This window comes from Nerophis ophidion, linkage group LG11 (assembly GCF_033978795.1).
Source record: "Nerophis ophidion isolate RoL-2023_Sa linkage group LG11, RoL_Noph_v1.0, whole genome shotgun sequence".
Lineage (NCBI taxonomy): Eukaryota > Metazoa > Chordata > Actinopteri > Syngnathiformes > Syngnathidae > Nerophis > Nerophis ophidion.
The window spans coordinates 51673750-51691862 of NC_084621.1; the positions used below are offsets into that span (position 1 = coordinate 51673750).

General features: G+C 41.3%; 1 protein-coding gene across 4 annotated transcripts in view; it reads left to right on the forward strand.

Annotated features, from left to right (window-relative positions):
- Window positions 1–1984: 1984 nt before the first annotated feature.
- Window positions 1985–18113, forward strand: part of ddc (dopa decarboxylase) — a 72604-nt gene continuing 56475 nt past the window's right edge. The window contains exons 1-4 of one of the 4 annotated variants that reach the window (XM_061916230.1): window positions 1985–2169; window positions 9751–9970; window positions 13172–13285; window positions 13368–13487. In XM_061916230.1, coding sequence (XP_061772214.1) covers window positions 9770–9970; window positions 13172–13285; window positions 13368–13487 — 435 coding nt within the window. In that variant the 5' untranslated portion in view covers window positions 1985–2169; window positions 9751–9769. Of the gene's footprint in view, window positions 2170–2275; window positions 2424–6240; window positions 6353–9750; window positions 9971–13171; window positions 13286–13367; window positions 13488–18113 lie in introns of those variants that run through there. The other 3 variants (XM_061916227.1, XM_061916229.1, XM_061916228.1) reach the window with 3 other exon arrangements.

An 18113-nucleotide genomic window follows, 5' to 3' on the forward strand; every position in this document is an offset into this window, starting at 1 on the left:
TAAAAGTGCCGCTCCATCGCGCCTGCGCTAACAAAATAAGAGTCTCCGAAAGCCAGCGCAAACAAGCTAGCAAACTACGGAGTTTGCCGCCAATGTATTTCTTGTAAAGTGTATTAAAACGAATATGGAAGCTGGACAAATAAGATGCCAAAAACCAACGACTTTCATGTGGTATTAGACAGAAAAGAGGAACTTTTTTCTCCTCCATTTGAAAACGTGGACGTTTGAGTCCAATCATTGCAAGTCATCAGAATCAGGTAATACACCAATTTATATTCTTGTCTTCATGAAAGATAGGAATCTATAAGTTAAACATGCTTGTATATTCATTAAAACACCTTCAACATGTGAACAAAAACGACAAAATAAATAAATATAAATTATATATATATATATATATATATATATAATTTGTGTGTGTATAAATGATATGTGTGTGTATGTATATGTATATATGAGGTAGATCACCTCGACTTGGTCTTTTACTAAGTAATTGATAAACGTTGAAAAACTTATTGGGGTGTTACCATTTAGTGGTCAATTGTACGGAATATGTACTGTACTGTACAATCTACTAATTCAAGTTTTAATCAATCAAATCAATGAATGCCTACTGAGGCTATGGTGCTGTTAAGTTATTGTGGCTCAATGTGCCATTTTTTTATTTTATTTTAATGTACTATTATTTAATATATATTATTGTTTTAGTTGCTTAAGAGATATTCCTGGCTCTGAATTTGCTCATTGCTATTTTTATGTTTCTGTGCATTATTTGTTGCCGTAATCAGGTTACTCATCAGTTACCCAGTACTTGAGTAGTTTTTTCACAACATACTTTTTGCTTTTACTCAAGTAAATATTTGGGTGACTACTCCTTACTTTTACTTGAGTAATAAATCTCGAAAGTAACGGTACTCTTACTTGAGTACAATTTCTGGCTACTCTACCCACCTCTGCTCCCACTTCCAAAGACATGCACCTGGGGATAGGTTGATTGGCAACACTAAATTGGCTCTAGTGTGTGAATGTGAGTGTGAATGTTGTCTGTCTATCTGTGTTGGCCCTGCGATGAGGTAGCGACTTATCCAGGGTGTACCCTGCCTTCCGCCCGATTGTAACTAGATAGGCGCAAGCGCCCCCCGCGACCCCGAAAGGGAATAAGCGGTAGAAGATGGATGGATGGAAAGTGTGCTTGTTAATAGTGATAATATACTTATTTGAAGGTATTTTTGGTTTCACTGAGGTTAGCTAATTTTAATTGTTTTGGAAAGTCTTGATAAGCCGAAACTTCTTGTTCAATTGGCAGATCATTTTGCTTAGTTAAAGTAAAAATACCTCATTTTTTTTTTTACTCTTGTTTTTCAACACTGACTTTTTGCAGTGTTGGACTTGTGTTTATAGTTTTTTCCCATTTGGTATTTAATGTTTTTTACGGACTTTAAGATGCACTGGTACTGTATTTGCCGCACACACAACATTTTGGAAGAGAAAACAATGTTTTTTTTCGTATATTGGCCGCACCAAATTATAAACCGCATATATATACGGGCACAAAAGGTTTATTTGCCCACCTGAATTGCTTTCAAACACGGCAAAAAGGACTCTTTTTTCCACCAAGAAAAGTGCACTTGTTATTAGTGAGAATATACTTATTATAAGGTATTTTTGGGTTCACTGAAAGTTTTGGAAAGTCTTGACAAGCCGAATTGTCTTGTTCTATTGGCAGATAATTTTGCTTAGTTCAAGTAAAATACCCTTAATTTTAGTAATTTTTTGTCTTGTTTTTGAACACTGACTTTTTGCAGTGTACGTTATATCGTTGCACAACTGGGAACATTTTCCAAAAATTGGCAAATTCCAAACAGCTAGTTTGGAGGAAGTATAAATGAAGGTGTAGAGGCAGGGATTTGTTTCTCACTTGTCACCTGGGTTAGTGGGTGTGGCTACATGTGTGTGGGCGGAGTGTGTGTGTGTGGGAGGCGTGTTTGTGGGATGAATGATTGCTGAATGAAAATCACCTGCACCTGTCTGAATTGATTGGCTTGTTTGGAGAGAGTGTGAACCTGGGTGCCGTTACTTCTGTTGACTGCAAAGGGAACGCAAAAGGAGCGCAAAAGGAACACAAAAGAACCGCAAAAGGACTGCAAAGGAACCACAAACCATCTGAATGTAACGTATTGTATTTTTACTCAAGGGCACAATAAATCACCCTCAAAACTGCAATAAGAACTTCATGTTGCATCCTTGGACCTAGCGTGTCAGACAGAGCCTTGCTTTCCATTCTCAGTGACTAATTACTTTTTGATAGTCACACAACAGAAGGCAAGATTGTTTTATAAATATCTCTGCCATGCCACTTTGATTTGAATTCAAAATTTCAGGACCTATGCATATCCCAAATACACAAAAACTGGTACCAACAGGTAAGACGAGTTGGTTTTGCATTGTACAACCTGTAGGTGATACCAAAATGAAATTGAGTCTATGTAAATACAGAAATGCTAAATACGTTGACTTTGGTTTGGACATGATGTACTCATTACAACAAAGCTAAGGAGGTTATTTTCATAAACTCTGTGTGTTGTTCAAATTGCGCAAAGGAAAGATCAAATGAACAGGTGCAATTTGGAACAGCACCAGCCATAAGGATGTATTAACTAATTTTAAACCAATTGTATATACAGTGGGGCAAAAACGTATTTAGTCAGCCACGGATTGTGCAGGTTCTCCCACTTAAAATGATGACAAAGGTCTATAATTTTCATCATAGGTGCACTTCAACTCAGAGACAGAATGTGAAAAAAAATCCAGGAATTCACATTGAAGGAATTTTGAAAAATGTATTTGTAAATTATGGTGGAAAATAAGTATTTGGTTAACCATTCAAAGCTCTCACTGATGGAAGGAGGTTTTGGCTCAAAATCTCACGATACATGGCCCCATTCATTCTTTCCTTAACACGGGTCAATCGTCCTGTCCCCTTAGCCGAAAAACAGCCCCAAAGCATGATTTTTCCATCCCCATGCTTCACAGTAGGTATGGTGTTCTTGGGATGCAACTCAGTATTCTTCTTCCTCCAAACACGATGAGTTGAGTTTATACCAAAATGGATATGGATGATACAGCAGAGGATTGGGGAAATGTCATGTGGTCAGATGAAACCAAAATATAACTTTTTGGTATAAACTGATAAACCATAAACTCTGATAGGTGTGGGCTGCACCTGGGAACACACTGCACTTCTAATTGGTGTTTGTATGCATGCATGCGTGTGTGTGTGTGTGTGTGTGTGTGTGTGTGTGTGTGTGTGTGTGTTTGTCTGTCTATCCATGAGGCTGCAGTGCGTTAGTAAATGTCCCCACACGATGTACATTTGACAGTGATTCATAGCAGGGAAGCTAACATCAGCCTACGGTGAGAGCCAAAATATCTACGTATTAACGTTACTTACCGCGATGTGCTTCCTCAAATTTGACGTCGAGTTCATGTAAGTTGAAATGTCCACTTGGGGAGACACATATGACAACGCATTATTTAACTGTTTTTTTTTGGTTGTCTGAAGCGTGGACATCGATTTCATGTGAGGCCAGGGGTGTCCTCTTCTGGTTGACGCGAAGCGTTCGTTGTTGTCTCTGCCATTGTTGTTGTTTGAAGTGAAGTGAATTATATTTATATAGCGCTTTTCTCAAAGTGACTCAAAGCGCTTTACATTGTGAAACCCAATATCTAAGTTACATTTTTAAACCATTGTGGGTGGCACTGGGAGCAGGTGGGTAAAGTGTCTTGCCCAGGGACACAACGGCAGTTACTAGGATGGCAGAAGCGGGGATCGAACCGGCAACCCTCAAGTTGCTGGCACGGCCGCTCTACCAACCGAGCTATACCGCCGCTGAAACTTTATTTGCAGTTAATCATGTGACCGCCTGGCTCTGTTTGATTGGTGAAACGGAGTCAAACGTCACCAGTGACTGCATTTGATTGGTGAAACGAAGGCATGCGATAGATCCTATTTTGAAGGTCTGCCTGACAAACCAAAACAAACAGTTCGAGAAAAATCAGTCGCGAGTAGCGAGCTGAATGTAGATAAATGGAGCGGAGTAAAAGTAGCGTTTCTTCTCAATAGGTATATTCAAGTAAAAGTAAAACTATGTTGCATTAAAATTACTCTTAGAAGTACAATTTATCCCAAAAAGTACTGAAGTAGATGTAACTGAGTAAATGTAGTGCGTTACTACCCACTTCTGGACATACGGCATTCACACATCGTTTCTACCGGAATTGCATATTCTATTTACACTTGGCTGTCCCTACTTCATCCACACACACACACAAAAAAGAAAATTTAAGTTTTGATTGGATGGATGATATTTGCGTTTGAGCGTCGCTCACAGTTTGGCTGAAATGCGCGGGGAAGTTGTATTGGGAAAAAGTTGTGCATAATTGATTGAATTTGCATGAATTTGATTAATCATGACATTGCGAGTTCCAGGAAGGATTGTAAAAAATGTTGAAGGTTAAAGTTAAAGTCCAATGATAGTCACACACACAGTAGGTGTGGTAAAAAGTATCCTCCGCATTTGACCCATCCCTGTGTTCACCCCACTGGCAGGTGAGGGGAGCAGTGAGCGGCAGCAATGGCACTCGGGAATCATTTTTGTAATTTAACCCCCAATTCCAACTCTTGATGCTTAGTGCCAAGCAGGAAGGCAATGGGTCACATTTTTATAGTCTTTAGTATGACTCCGCCGGGATTTGAACTCACGACCTGCCGATCTCAGGGCGGACACTAACCATAAGGCCACTGATAATTGATTTAATTTGCGTGAATTTGCTCAAAGAGGAACATTATGACAATTTCAGAAGGTTTAAAACCAATAAAAATCAGTTCCCAGTGGCTTATTTTATTTTTCGAAGTTTTTTTCAAAATTTTACCCATCATGCCCGAAAAACTGCTTCAAAGTGCCTGATTTTCACCATCGCTATATCCACCCGTCCATTTTCCTGTGACGTCTCTGCGTGATGCCAATACAAACAAACATGGCGGATAGAACAGAAAGATATAGCGACATTAGCTCTGATTCAGACTCTGATTTCAGCGGCTTACGCGATTCAACAGCTTACGCATGTATTGAAACGGATGGTTGGAGTGTGGAGGCAGATAGCGAAAAAAAAATTGAAGAAGAAACTGAAGCTATTGAGCCATATCACGACAGACAACGGCAACGAGGACGAATTCGGTGATCGCCTTCTAACCGATTGCATCTTTTGACCACTGGTGCAACTTGACTCCGTCGATTGGTATGTGTTTGTTTGGCATTAAATGTGGGTGGAGGGAAAGGCTGGATGCAAATATAGCTACAAATGAGGCATTATGATGCAATATGTACATACAGCTAGCCTAAATAGCATGTTAGCATCGATTAGCATGCCGTGACCATTGATATGTCTGATTAGCACACTTCACGTAAGTCAACTAGAATCCGTCTCTGTTCGTGTTGTTACACCCTCCGACAACACACCGACTAGGCATAATGTCTCCAAGGTACGGAAAACAGTCGAAAAAACGGAAAATAACAGAGCTGATTTGACTTGGTGTATGTAATGTGTTTGAGAAAATGTCGGATTCCTTCCTGTTGTGACGTCACGGGGGAAAGGTCATTGTTTCGACAGCGAACAATTGAAAGGCGTTTCAATCGCCAAATTCACCCTTTTAGAGTTCGGAAATTGGTTAAAAAAACATATGGTCTTTTTTCTGCAACATCAAGGTATATATTGACGCTTACATAGGTCTGATGATAATGTTCCCCTTTTAATCATGACATTCCGAGTTCCTGGAAGGACTGGGCACAATGTCGAAGGTTACCATGGAGCAAAATGTCTTATTCTGTCGTTATATTTCCAGTGCCCTTTAAGAATGAAACGTCAAATAGTATTTTTTTTTTCTATGTCCTTGACTCAAAGACCACAGAACAGAGCAGTAAATGTCAACCTGTGTCGTCTTCTTAATTCTGCTCATGACATTGCTCTGTGTGACAGTTTGCTAAATTGTGTGTACCTAAACGATGCTGTGTACAGTTTAAAGGTGAACAAAGTGGCTGCTCCAGGATCTGTTTTTGATTCTGGCCAGTTAACGTGTGAGACCTCCTATTGGCTGATTCGCTGGGATGGGGGGGGGTGGTTGGGTGGGGGGAGTGGACACTGGCAAGATAAAAGGAGAGAATGCCCCTTTCCCGGTGTGCACTCAAACACACACACACTTACATACACACTTCTGTTTATTCATCTGTTAGTGCACGCTACAAAAGGAAAATATCCAAAAAATACATCACTTTTCACACTCTCATCGGGAAACGTGAGTATTCACACATGCACGCACACACGCATAATCCTATTTCAGATTAGTGTAAGGATAATGGCACAGCCTCTTAAGTGGAGAAAGGGTGAAACACTTGTTGCACGATAAGATTTTAGTGCCGAGCAACGACCAATGTTCACGTGCTGCTGTTAATAGTAGGTAATAGTACGTCTGGATGTTTATGTCAGTGTTGGGGTTGGTTGTCGCATCGCCGCTTTCATGTGCTGTACCTTTGTCAATGTTTTCACATTTCTAGTACCGTTTTTCTTCTTTGAATCTTTCAAGAAATATAAGAAATGGAGACAAGGGGCAGTTTAAACGACTAAAAACGTGACAGCTAAAATGTGTGAGCAAATGTCTGAAGGATGAGGTTGTTTCACAATATTTATCCAGTATTTGGGATTTGTGTGACACCTGTAGAGGCCAAAGACAGAAAGTGTTGATAAGCTTGATGGAAATGATACACTCACAATCTAATGTTGGGGTTATTAACAGGGTTGGTTGTCACATTTATTATATCTCGCCATCTAACTGTGGTCTGGATCAGAGCTTGCCTTTATAGTTTTCTGGAGAATAAAAAAAGGGGTGAATTTGAGTTAAGAGGAGTTGTTGTTTTTTTCTTGTCCAACTGTTAATACGTCAGTAAATATTCAGCTTCTCGGTTTTTGTCTTCAAGAGTTATTTTTTTTTTGACAACGAAACAATTCTTACACTTAATAAGTGTGAAAGGAAAGCTAGAGTTAGAATTGTTGTTAGCTCTTATTTTCGCACACATGTGTCAAGCTTAAAGGGGAAGTGAAGTGAAGTGAATTATATTTATATAGCGCTTTTCTCTAGTGACTCAAAGCGATTTACATAGTGAAACCCAATATCTAAGTTACATTTAAACCAGTGTGGGTGGCACTGGGAGCAGGTGGGTAAAGTGTCTTGGCCAAGGACACAACGGCAGTGACTAGATTGGCGGAAGCGGGAATCGAACCCGCAACCCTCAAGTTGCTGTCACGGCCACTCTACCAACCGAGCTATGCCGCCCCGGGAACTGCACTTTTTTTGTAATTTTGCATTCACAATCATTACCGAAGACATGACAATAAATAGATGCTGCGTGGCGCAGTGGAGGAGTGGCCGTGCGCAACCCGAGGGTCCCTAGTTCAATCCCCACCTAGTACCAACCTCGTCACGTCCGTTATGACCTTGAGCAAGACACTTCACCCTTGCTCCTGATGGGTGCTGATTAGCGCCTTGCATGGCAGCTACCTCCATCAGTGTGTGTGTGTGTGTGTGTGTGTTTGTGTGTGTGTGAATGGGTAAATGTGGAAGTAGTGTCAAAGCGCTTTGAGTACCTTGAAGGTAGAAAAGCGCTATACAAGTACAACCCATTTATCCTTTTATTTATGTATATATATATATATAATGCATTCTAAATGTTAAATAAATGCGATCAAAAGTCTGCTTACAATGGAGCCTATGGGTGCCATGCAATTCTGCCTATAAAGCCCTTATAAGCCATCCAAACACCCCCCTTAAGGTTTTATAAAAATGATGTAAATATATATGTAACGTACTCATGGGCACATTTAAAATAACATTTACATATTTTGATAATTTTAAGTATACGTGGTGCACTAATTTAAAAAACGCATCATTACGTTCGCTTTTTCTTTTCTTCATCACTGATTATTACTCACTGCAGACTTCATGTGAGCCAACAAACACTTACTGTGCATGTCTCATAATCTTCATGAAGAAACGGTGGGGGCGGAGGGGACCAAGCGTCTTTTTGTGTCGTTCTGGCCATTGCCAGGTCCTAAATGGTCAAAGTGTACCAACTTGTCGGAATACCTACTCAGACTTCTTCTGTGCGGGTGTGATGCATAATTTATGATCAACAATAAACTTACAGAGAGCAAGGAAGTAAGAAAGCAGCAGACCACTTGATGATGTAAACATTGGCTCACAAGCTTGTGATCACGGCGCCGCTATAAATTGTTTGTCTGCGTTAGAGCTTATAATAACAATATCACCAATACTTGGTTAATATTCAAGTCATGAAATGTAAATGGAGTATTGTTGGCGCTTTTTGAATGGCTATTTATTGGATTTTTGGGTGCAATAGAGGCGCTCCCACTGGTTCCACTGTAAGCAAACTTTTATTTGCATTTATTTAATATTTAGTTAATATCAAATATTAATTAATATTTAATGAATCCATCTATTGTCATGTATTTCATAATGATTGTGAATGATAGGCAAAATTCCAATCATAGTGCAGTGCCCCTTGAATGCCCGGGGGCCAGATCTGGTTCGCCACATAATTTTATGTAGCCCGCGAACACCTGGAAACACTATGCATCAATTAAGTACATTACCGTTTCATACTAATTAATTTTTTTTGTCCATTTTGATTTAAAAAATATGTACTGCATGGAATTGCAGACCTTTTTAAACTTGAATATTGTCCAATATTGCAACAAATATTATCATACTTTGCAATATTTTGTTTGTTGTCTAAATAAAAATAAATGCCGAAATATTTCCTTGACTTATGGTTTAGAAGCAAGTTATCCATTAAATTGTATGCCGTAGAAATGACAATAGATATTAGGCTGTGTTTTTTTTTTTTTACAGCATTTTACTCCACTACTGTTTTGAATGCAAACATTCCGTCAATCGAGCTGGCTTTTTTTTTTCTATGAAAAATTTCAATTTAAATTTTTTCATGGTAAAAAACTTGCAGCTTTTTGCCAGAATTAAAAAAACAACATTGGTACTGTTTTTTCCATTTATGTTGTATTAAAAAAGAAAAAAAAAACACTTTATATTTTACAGTAAAACTCTGGTGACTGAGTTGCCAGTTTCTTTTACTACAAAATATACATATTTTTTCTTAGTGTACATAAAAATATACAATAATCAGATGCATAGGCAAATATTTGCTGTTAACAGACCTCAAATGAAAACGAGTTTTGCACATATGTGCTAGCTTAACAAAAAATTCAGTTGGGGTCAATTGTCACATATACTCATATTCATGTTTAACACATATAGAAGAGGCTAAGATGTGTTTTCTCTTCATGGCCTTCGCTCTTTCTGTCTTAAAATATATGTATATTTTAGCAAATTGTCAAAGCAATTCAACCGTCAAATTTAGTTCTTGCCTTAAAAAAATAAAATCCCATGAAAATAAGGTAGTGTGTGTGTCCCAATGTGTCCCCAAAATAGGGTTGATTGTCACAATGTCTCCGTTTCTTTGATCGTTGCTACAATGAGCTGGAAAATAAGAGGCATACACATTTCAAGCCAACACCTTAAATGTATTAACTGCAACAAACCAGATTAGTAAATATTATCCGCGTTCCTTTCAGAAGACAATAACAATGAGCTTTTTTCCCCAGCGTGTTGTCAAATAGTAGAATGGACACAGAAGAGTTCCGGCGCCGAGGAAAGGAGATGGTTGACTTTGTCGCCGACTATATGGAGAACCTGGAAGAGAGACACGTCTATCCAGATGTGGAACCTGGATATCTCCATACCTTGATACCGACTGAGGCACCAGTGGAACCAGAGAGCTATGAAGATATCATCAAAGATGTGGAACGAGTCATAATGCCAGGGGTAAGATTTACCGATGTCTTTCTTATTTTTGATGCACTCCTATGTTTAGCTTCTTGGTTAGTTAGGTTCTTGAATATTATATGTAGCGGATAGCGAATAGTGTGTGGGTGTGCGGTAGTATGTGTTTTACCGTAAGCTCCCTGATAATCTTAAAGGGGAACTGCACTATCATTCACAATCCCCCATGTGGGGCAAAGACACACATTTCTCTTTTTCTGGTGCATTTCAAATAGTGAAAGACTGCTAGCAAGAGGCAGCTAACAATGCAATTAATGCGTATTGACCTTTTCAGCCTATAAAGCACTCTAAAAATCCTCTCCATCAACGTGTTCTATACATGCTGTATGTATGTATGTAATGTAGTAACAGGCACTTGAAGAATAACATGTAATATTTACTGTATTTTGGTCATTTTAAGCATTGCCATAACTTTCTCCTTTGACACAATTGGATTTCACAGAGCTTATAGCAACGGTTGCTATTTCCATTAACAGCAAGTACTACTAAACATGGCAGACTTTGTGGCTATTTTCCATACTATAGTGCTGCCGGGAAATAAGCCTCACCCACTAAATTTAAAACAAAAACAAATATGTTTCCATGTATTACCGCACCGGACTGTAAGCCGCATATATATATATAAGTTGCAACATGAGTTATTTAAACAGTAAGATTCTGTAAATGTATATTTCCATACGTAATTGTTTTCAATTGGTGCCTGTAACACTGCAGTAAAACAGCTGATAAAAAAAAAAACAGAAGTCATGGTCGTAGACCCACTAGCTGCGGAAGCAAGCTCTCCAATTAGCTGAACAGACTCAATAAGTCCACAGTGACACTTGGGTGAATTTACTGAGGAATTTGTGAAACTGAAACAATACAAAAAGAATGCTGTTGTAAGCTCATAATACTAGCACAGACACTCATAAACATGTTAGCATATTAGCTAGTGCTAACGACACTAGCGTCATTACATTACGATGGCTCGTACAAATATGCATGAAAGAACTCCAACATACATCACACTTGGGACGGTTTAGTAATAGTTAACAGTTTTAGTTATATTGTAAAACTTACAAACGTTGCTTGGAGTAATTAGTAAAAAATCCAAACGTGGAAAACGCTATGGACGGCTAGAGGACAGAACCGCACTCCGGTTGAAAAAAATACAACTGATTAATTGAAGGACACTGCAGCACCTGCAGTGAGCAAATTTGTCCAAAAACTGTCAGTGATTTTGATTGTCTTTTTGTTTTTGTTTTTTATTAATGCCTTCTGCAAAGAAAAATATATAAATTAGCCGCTCCGTCCTATAAGCCACTAGATCCAAAGTGTACAAAAAAAACGTTACGGCTTATAGTCCGGAATTTACGGTACTTTGGGACAAATGATGATCCAGAACTATATATTTTTAGTCTAAATATAGAGAGAATGAGCAACAAGTTTTACAAGCTGAGTGATAAGCAGATCCAGCAAGTAAGCGTGTGTTCTTGTCTCACTAGAGAGGATTGTGAATAAAAGGGGGAAAAAAAACTAAACGTGCAGTTTCCATATTTAGCATACTAAAAGTAGGTTCTGTTGTCTAGATCCACTTCAATATAGCCCAGAAAAGATGTTAAATATTATATTTGTGTGTTGCAAGTCAACAACATGATAAAACATATGATGCCATATATGTGGAGTGAAAAGAGTGTTTTACAACTGCTATACTTGCAAAAACCACAGTTATCAATTGTACACACAGACTTGGTAGATCATCAGCAACACGCCCACTACTAGTCCATGCAATTTTATAGTTTGCACTTGCTATTTAGCACTTGTCATTTGGATTTTTGTAGATCAGGCTTTAAGTGTTGTGTTCTATCATTCAATAGCCGTGTGATGAAAATATGCTTTAATCTTCTCCTGCACACATGGCGGTCAATGAGTTGTATCCTCTATTTTGATACTGCGGGTACCAAAATGTATTTCGATACTTTTCAAAATAAAGGGTAAAAAAAATATTTTTTCGGTTCATTTTGACAAAAAAAATATTGCGATACATTAAACATGTTTTTTATTGCAGTCAAACAATAATTTTAGAAGATTAAAATAAAAATTAAAAGGGTCTAAACATATTGGGCTTTTTCTTGTTGCATTTAAAGAACAATTTACAATTTTATATATTACATATAGTCTGCCGTAAACTAGGATTAGGTTAGACTAGAAGAAAAAACTTGACTAAAATTGGATTAAATCCTTCATTACTTAAGTTTGGCACTCTTGGTCTGTGGTTTAAGACAAATTAAAATAATTTTTACATACTTAAAGCAATACTTTGGATAAAAGTATGCATATAAGACAGGTAGTAGGTAAAACACACATTGTTAATGATAAAACACAAATTGTAGCAATTTGTTACAAAATTCACTCATTTCATTTGTATGAGTTTACGCTATGTGGGCGGTTTGGACTCATATTCGGCATTAAGCCAAGCAGCCGTGTGCGCGTCTATGCATCCAAATGTTATTTATCTACATATGCACAACAGGGGAGTTAACTCCCTAACCTTTAAACCTATTGTGCAGGTCTCGATCATTATCAAAATTTTTAACTAAGTCTGAAGCAAAGCTTGTTATACTTTAATTATACCACCTTTGGCGTCGCAGAGGTATCGATCAAGCCTCATCTTGAAATATCTCCAAATTACGCTTCACCCACTCTTTATTAACCAGTATAATTGACTTTATTTGCCATTTTTCCTCCCCACTCTGTTTCTGCTTGTGCGCTCTGTGAGTATGCGCGCTGGCACACTCAACATGCTCCTCGGCTCAGCAACGTCACTGCCGCACGGCAGCATGCGGATGAAAAAAAATACCGGTGTTTTCTCAAAAGAACTACAGAACACTTTTCAAATCATTAGTACCGTGGTATTTCATTAGTATGGGTATACCGTACAACCCTATGGCGGTGTAAAAAAAAAAAAAAAAAAGTAGTCACATGTTCAGAGGTCTGTAGTGAAAATCTGGGACTTTGAATTTACCGTGCTCTGCAATTGTGCTATGCTGCAGTGGGACTAGGGTGGTTAAAAATGTTGCGCAAGACTGGAGTGGAACACTACTACCTGTCATGTCAAGACTTTTCACACCTCTTACGTACAATATCAAAATTGTACAGCCTTTGTAGGTCTTTTCTACTCCAAAATGTGTCTTCTCATTCCAGATTACCCACTGGCACAGTCCATACTTCTATGCCTACTTCCCTGCAGCGTCCTCTTATCCTGCCATGTTGGGAGACATGCTCTCTGGAGCCATCGGTTGCATTGGATTCTCTTGGGTAAACAAACAATGTTGATACCCCGAGAATCATCTTTTTTTGTTGTTTTCTTAATTGTCATCATGCTTTTGTCTATTTACAGGCGGCTAGCCCAGCTTGCACAGAGCTGGAGACAGTAATGTTAGACTGGTTGGGGAAGATGCTGCAGCTACCAGAGTCTTTTTTAGCTGGAACGAGTGGGCATGGAGGAGGAGTCATTCAGGTAAGAAACTTAAGGAAATATAGATAGATAGATATGTTAGTTTCTCTGCGAAGTATAACCAATGGGTTAAACCTTGGTCATCTAGAGCAGTGTTTTTTACCCATAGGGCCAACTGGCCACTACTTGTAGCAATAATGACAATATCAAACAAACAGAGGAAGTCTGGCGCTTAAGTCATTGAGCAGGGCTGTCAAAACTACCGCCTGCGGGCCAGGTACATTTTCCTTTTGGCCTGCTAGACCTCACAAGTTAGATAAGAAATCTGGTCCGCGGGGGGCCACCAATTTAATTTTAAATATCTGACAGTATGATTGCTGCCGCTTTTGCCACCATCTTGCAGACTTTGTTAGTAATTCAGGGTAATGACCGTGAATCGCACGTCAGAGCAAACACAGCAGAGCATTTTTATATATAACCCAATCCAAACAAGCTTTCCCACTCATGGTGCAAGTAATAAACTAACACAAAAAGTCAACACACGGTCACACATTACACACACTGCTCACTGAACTTTGTTGATATTATATTAAATGTCCAAGCACAGCACAAAATTCAAATTACACGGGGAAAATTGCAAAACACTCTCTCCACACTTATCCATTTTAACTGCTTGATATTTCTGATTGATTATAAAAGTTTAAGTTAGGGCATTTATTATACAAGTCTCGTTAGGAAATGCGGTGTGTGGAAGAATCAAACTTAAAGTGACCAAACATAAATATCTCTTGTCCGGGGCTCTCAGTCCTTCAAACAGCACATGTCTTTAAATGTCATAGGTAACTTCCTATAAAACAATAGAGACATAACATAAGTAAAACATTTCATAATATTGTCCAAAGTGGTGAAATAGTGGATGTCTCAACTTACCGCCTGATGCACCTGCCTTGACAAAGTGGAGAGCCAGACCTGAATGAGGCAGAGTTAACAAAAGTTTGTAGCCTGGTCCCACCTGGCCGCACAGCTGGTAGTACTTCAGGTTGATTGAGAAGGTACAGGGGAATGTACCGCCCCTCGATGATGCAGCCAAGGCTGGGGCGTTGTCCTCTGTGTTCCACTCTGCCTCCATTCCCTGGCTCTTCCCCTGTGAGGTTCTTATCTGTCAGGCGGTGCTTGAGTGAGACACCACATTCCCCCCTAAGCTCGCCGGTCGGTCCGGGAGCTTCTTTGTCCTCTTCATAAAGCCGGGACATGGCGTCTGCATGTGGGATCGCCTTCCCAGGCCGATATTCCACGCTGAAATGATAATTTTGTAGCTGTAGGAACCAGCGTGTGATGCGATTGTTTCGGTCCTTATTTGTGGGCATCTACTTTAAGGGGGCGTGGTCTGTCACCAAGGTGAAGGTCCTACCCCATAGGTAGTAGCGGAGGTAGTGTATGGCCCACTTGACTGCTAAGCACTCCTTTTCTACTGTGGCATAATTTCGCTCATGACTCTGGAGCTTCCTACTAATAAATGTCACCGGGTGCTCTTCTTTGTCCACGAGCTGGGCGAGTACGACTCCAATGCCCGTGCCTGAGGTGTTGGTGTGAAGGATGAACGGCTGGCTGAAGTTGTGGGCTTTCAACACAGGTTCTTCACACAGGGCTTTCTTCAACATCTGGAAGTCAGCCTCAGCCGTCCAGATGACATGATGGGGCAATTTGTTCCTCGTCAGTTCAAAAAGCGGTGTTGCAATCGTGGAGACATTTTTAATAAACTTTTGATATGACACCAGGCCAATAAATTATTTCACTTGCTTTTTCTTCAAGGGGTGGGGCCATTCCCTGATGCGCTCCACTTTGCGGGCCTGGGGTTTTACGCAGCCTCTTCATATTGTGAAACCGAGATAATCCGTCTGTCAGACCCACTCGGCACTTCTTAGCGTTGACCGTCAGCACGGCACGCCTAAGGGCTCCTAGGACTGCGTCCAGATGCTGGAGATGGAGACACCAGCTGGTGCTATGGATCACAATGTCGTCCAGGTAGGCGGCTGCGTATTCTTAGTGGGGCCGTAGAATTTTGTCCATCATCCTTTGGAATGTTGCCAGGGCCCCATGGATCCCGAACGGCAAAAGGGTATATTTGAATAGCCCCTCTGGTGTGGAGAAGGCCGTTTTAAGTTTCGCCCTTTCCATCAATGGCACTGCCAGTAGTCTTTGGTCAAGTCCAGGGTGTTGACGAACTGAGCAGGGCCGAGCCGCTCTATCAGCTCATCTACTCTGGGCATGGGATAAGCATCACACAGTGATATCTCATTTAATTTGCGAAAGTCATTACAAAATCTCAGGGACCCATCTGGTCTTGGCATAATGACAATCAGGCTGGACCATGGACTATGGGATTCCTCTATTACTCCAAGTACTAACATTTTCTTTACCTCTTCTTTTATAGCCGCCCGTCTGGCTTCTGGGATTCGGTAGGGCCTTTGTCTTATCACTTTTCCGGGTTGGGTCTCAATGTCATGTTTAATCGCCTGGGTCATTCCTGGCAGTTCCAAGGGGTGGTCCTGGTTCCGTCCCAGAAGTTCCTTCACCTCCTGCTTTTGTGACGGGGAGAGGTCCTCTCCTATAGGTACCGGGAGAGTGGTCTGGGGAGAGTGTGCAGTTAAGAACGCAGCAGATTGCAACGGCTCTGCCGCATGCCATTTTTTCAGAATATTTACATGGTAAATTTGGTGGCCTGTCGTCCTGGCTGGTTTACCTTGTAGTTGACGGGCCCCTTTCTCTGTTACCTTGTAAGGCCCCCGCCATCTGGCCAAAAACTTGCATTCGCTGGACGGAACTAATACCAGCACTTTTTCCCCAACCTGGAACTCTCTGAGTGTGGCACCTCTTATATGTTCTTGCCTGTTCTCTTTTGGCTTTTTCCATATGTTCTCTTACCATTGGCCAGATTTTGCGAGCCGGTCTTTGTAGTTGGGCGACATGGTCGATCACACTGTGGTGTGGAGGGTTGGTTCTCCCTGGTCTCTTTCGCAAGATCCAGCACACCTCGGGGACGTCGGCCATAAACTAGCTCAAAGGGGGAGAAGCCAGTGGGTGCCTGGGGCACCTCTCTGATGGCAAAAAAGACATATGGAATTAGGTGATCACAGTCTTTCCCATCTTCGTCAGCTACTTTTTTAAGCATCTTTTTCAGCGTACAGTTATAATTTTCCACCAGGCCATCTGTCTGAGGGTGATATACAGAGGTTCGTATGCGTTTTACTTTCAGCCATTTGTACAGGAGGGTTAGTAGTTGTGACATAAGTGCCCTGGTCCATTAAAATCTCATCTGCGATCCCCACTCTGCTAAACATCATAAACAGTTTGTGTGCAATAGCTTTTGCTGAGGCTGTGCGTAATGGTACAGCCTCAGGACATCGGGTGGCATAGTCTACTATTACCAGTATGTTGCGATGTCCTCTGGTGGACTTCGGGAGTGGTCCAACGATGTCCATTGCCAGACGTGAAAACGGGGTGCCGATGATAGGGAGCGGTACCAAGAAGTTTCGATACGTGGGTCTTGGTGCAGTCTTTTGGCATTCGGGACAGCCCTTGCAGAAGTCTTCTATGACACGTTTCACACCGGGCCTATAGAAGCGGGTTATTACGCAGTCATGTCTTTTGTACACCAAGGTGAGCTCCAAGCTGATGAGTGTGGGCAAGATAAAGCACTCATGAGATATGAGACTTAGGCACCAGCAGTTGCTCAATTATTTCCCCGCCCTTAGTTAACACCTCTATAGAGATGGCCATTTTCATCGAAAAATATGGTGAATTAAGTGCACTCACCCCTTCACATTTTTGTCCGTCAATTTCCACAACTTGCTGGCGGGCCTGGCTGAGTTTCTGGTCATTCCACTGAGCAGTGGCAAACTCGCTTGTTTTAGGGTTGCTGCTCACTTCTGGCACAGGGAACTCCACAAAGGGGTCCCCTTCCTCTTCTGCCTTATCCTTTCTGCTCTCCCGTCGCTCCTCTTCAGCTGAGCTGTCACTCAGTGGGGCCTCTGACGAGGGCCTAAGTGCGGGGCAGGCCGCAAGCCGTCTCGTACTTTTTTGTCCATTGTGGTGGCGGCGACGCTGCGGTGGAATGGCACCTGGAATGAAGCTTGGGGTCCAGTAATGGCCAAAGAGTACACAGTTGGACCCAATAAGCAGTGGAACAGGTAGGTTTGGTACCACTTCAGCTGGTACCAGTGTCTCACTCACCTCTGGGAGTGCGAATGCGTATCTGGCTCACTGGATACTGGCGGACATCTCCATGTACGCACGTCACTGGAACGGTGTCTTTGCTGAGGGGTCCGGCCAAGTCAGGGTGTACCAAGGTCACAGCATCTCCCACTGTCCAGCAATGCATGTGCATCGGTCCCCCCGATCTTTACTGGAAGGCTGGCATGTTGTCCTCGTCCACTCCCCGTGTGGAGGCATGATTTGCCTGCATCTGAGCTAGGGGCTGTGGCCATGGAGACATCATGGTCACATTCCGAGCACGCCCAAGACATGTGGTCTGGGTGTCCACACACGCAACATTTCCTCTGTGGGGGCCTACTGGGCCTCTCACGGCCAGCGCTCCAAGGTCTGGGTAAGGACAGTGCTGGCGGTGGCGCTCTTCGGCGGTCGCGGCCGAGCCTCTCTTCCCCGGTACCTCTCAGTATTTCCATTCTC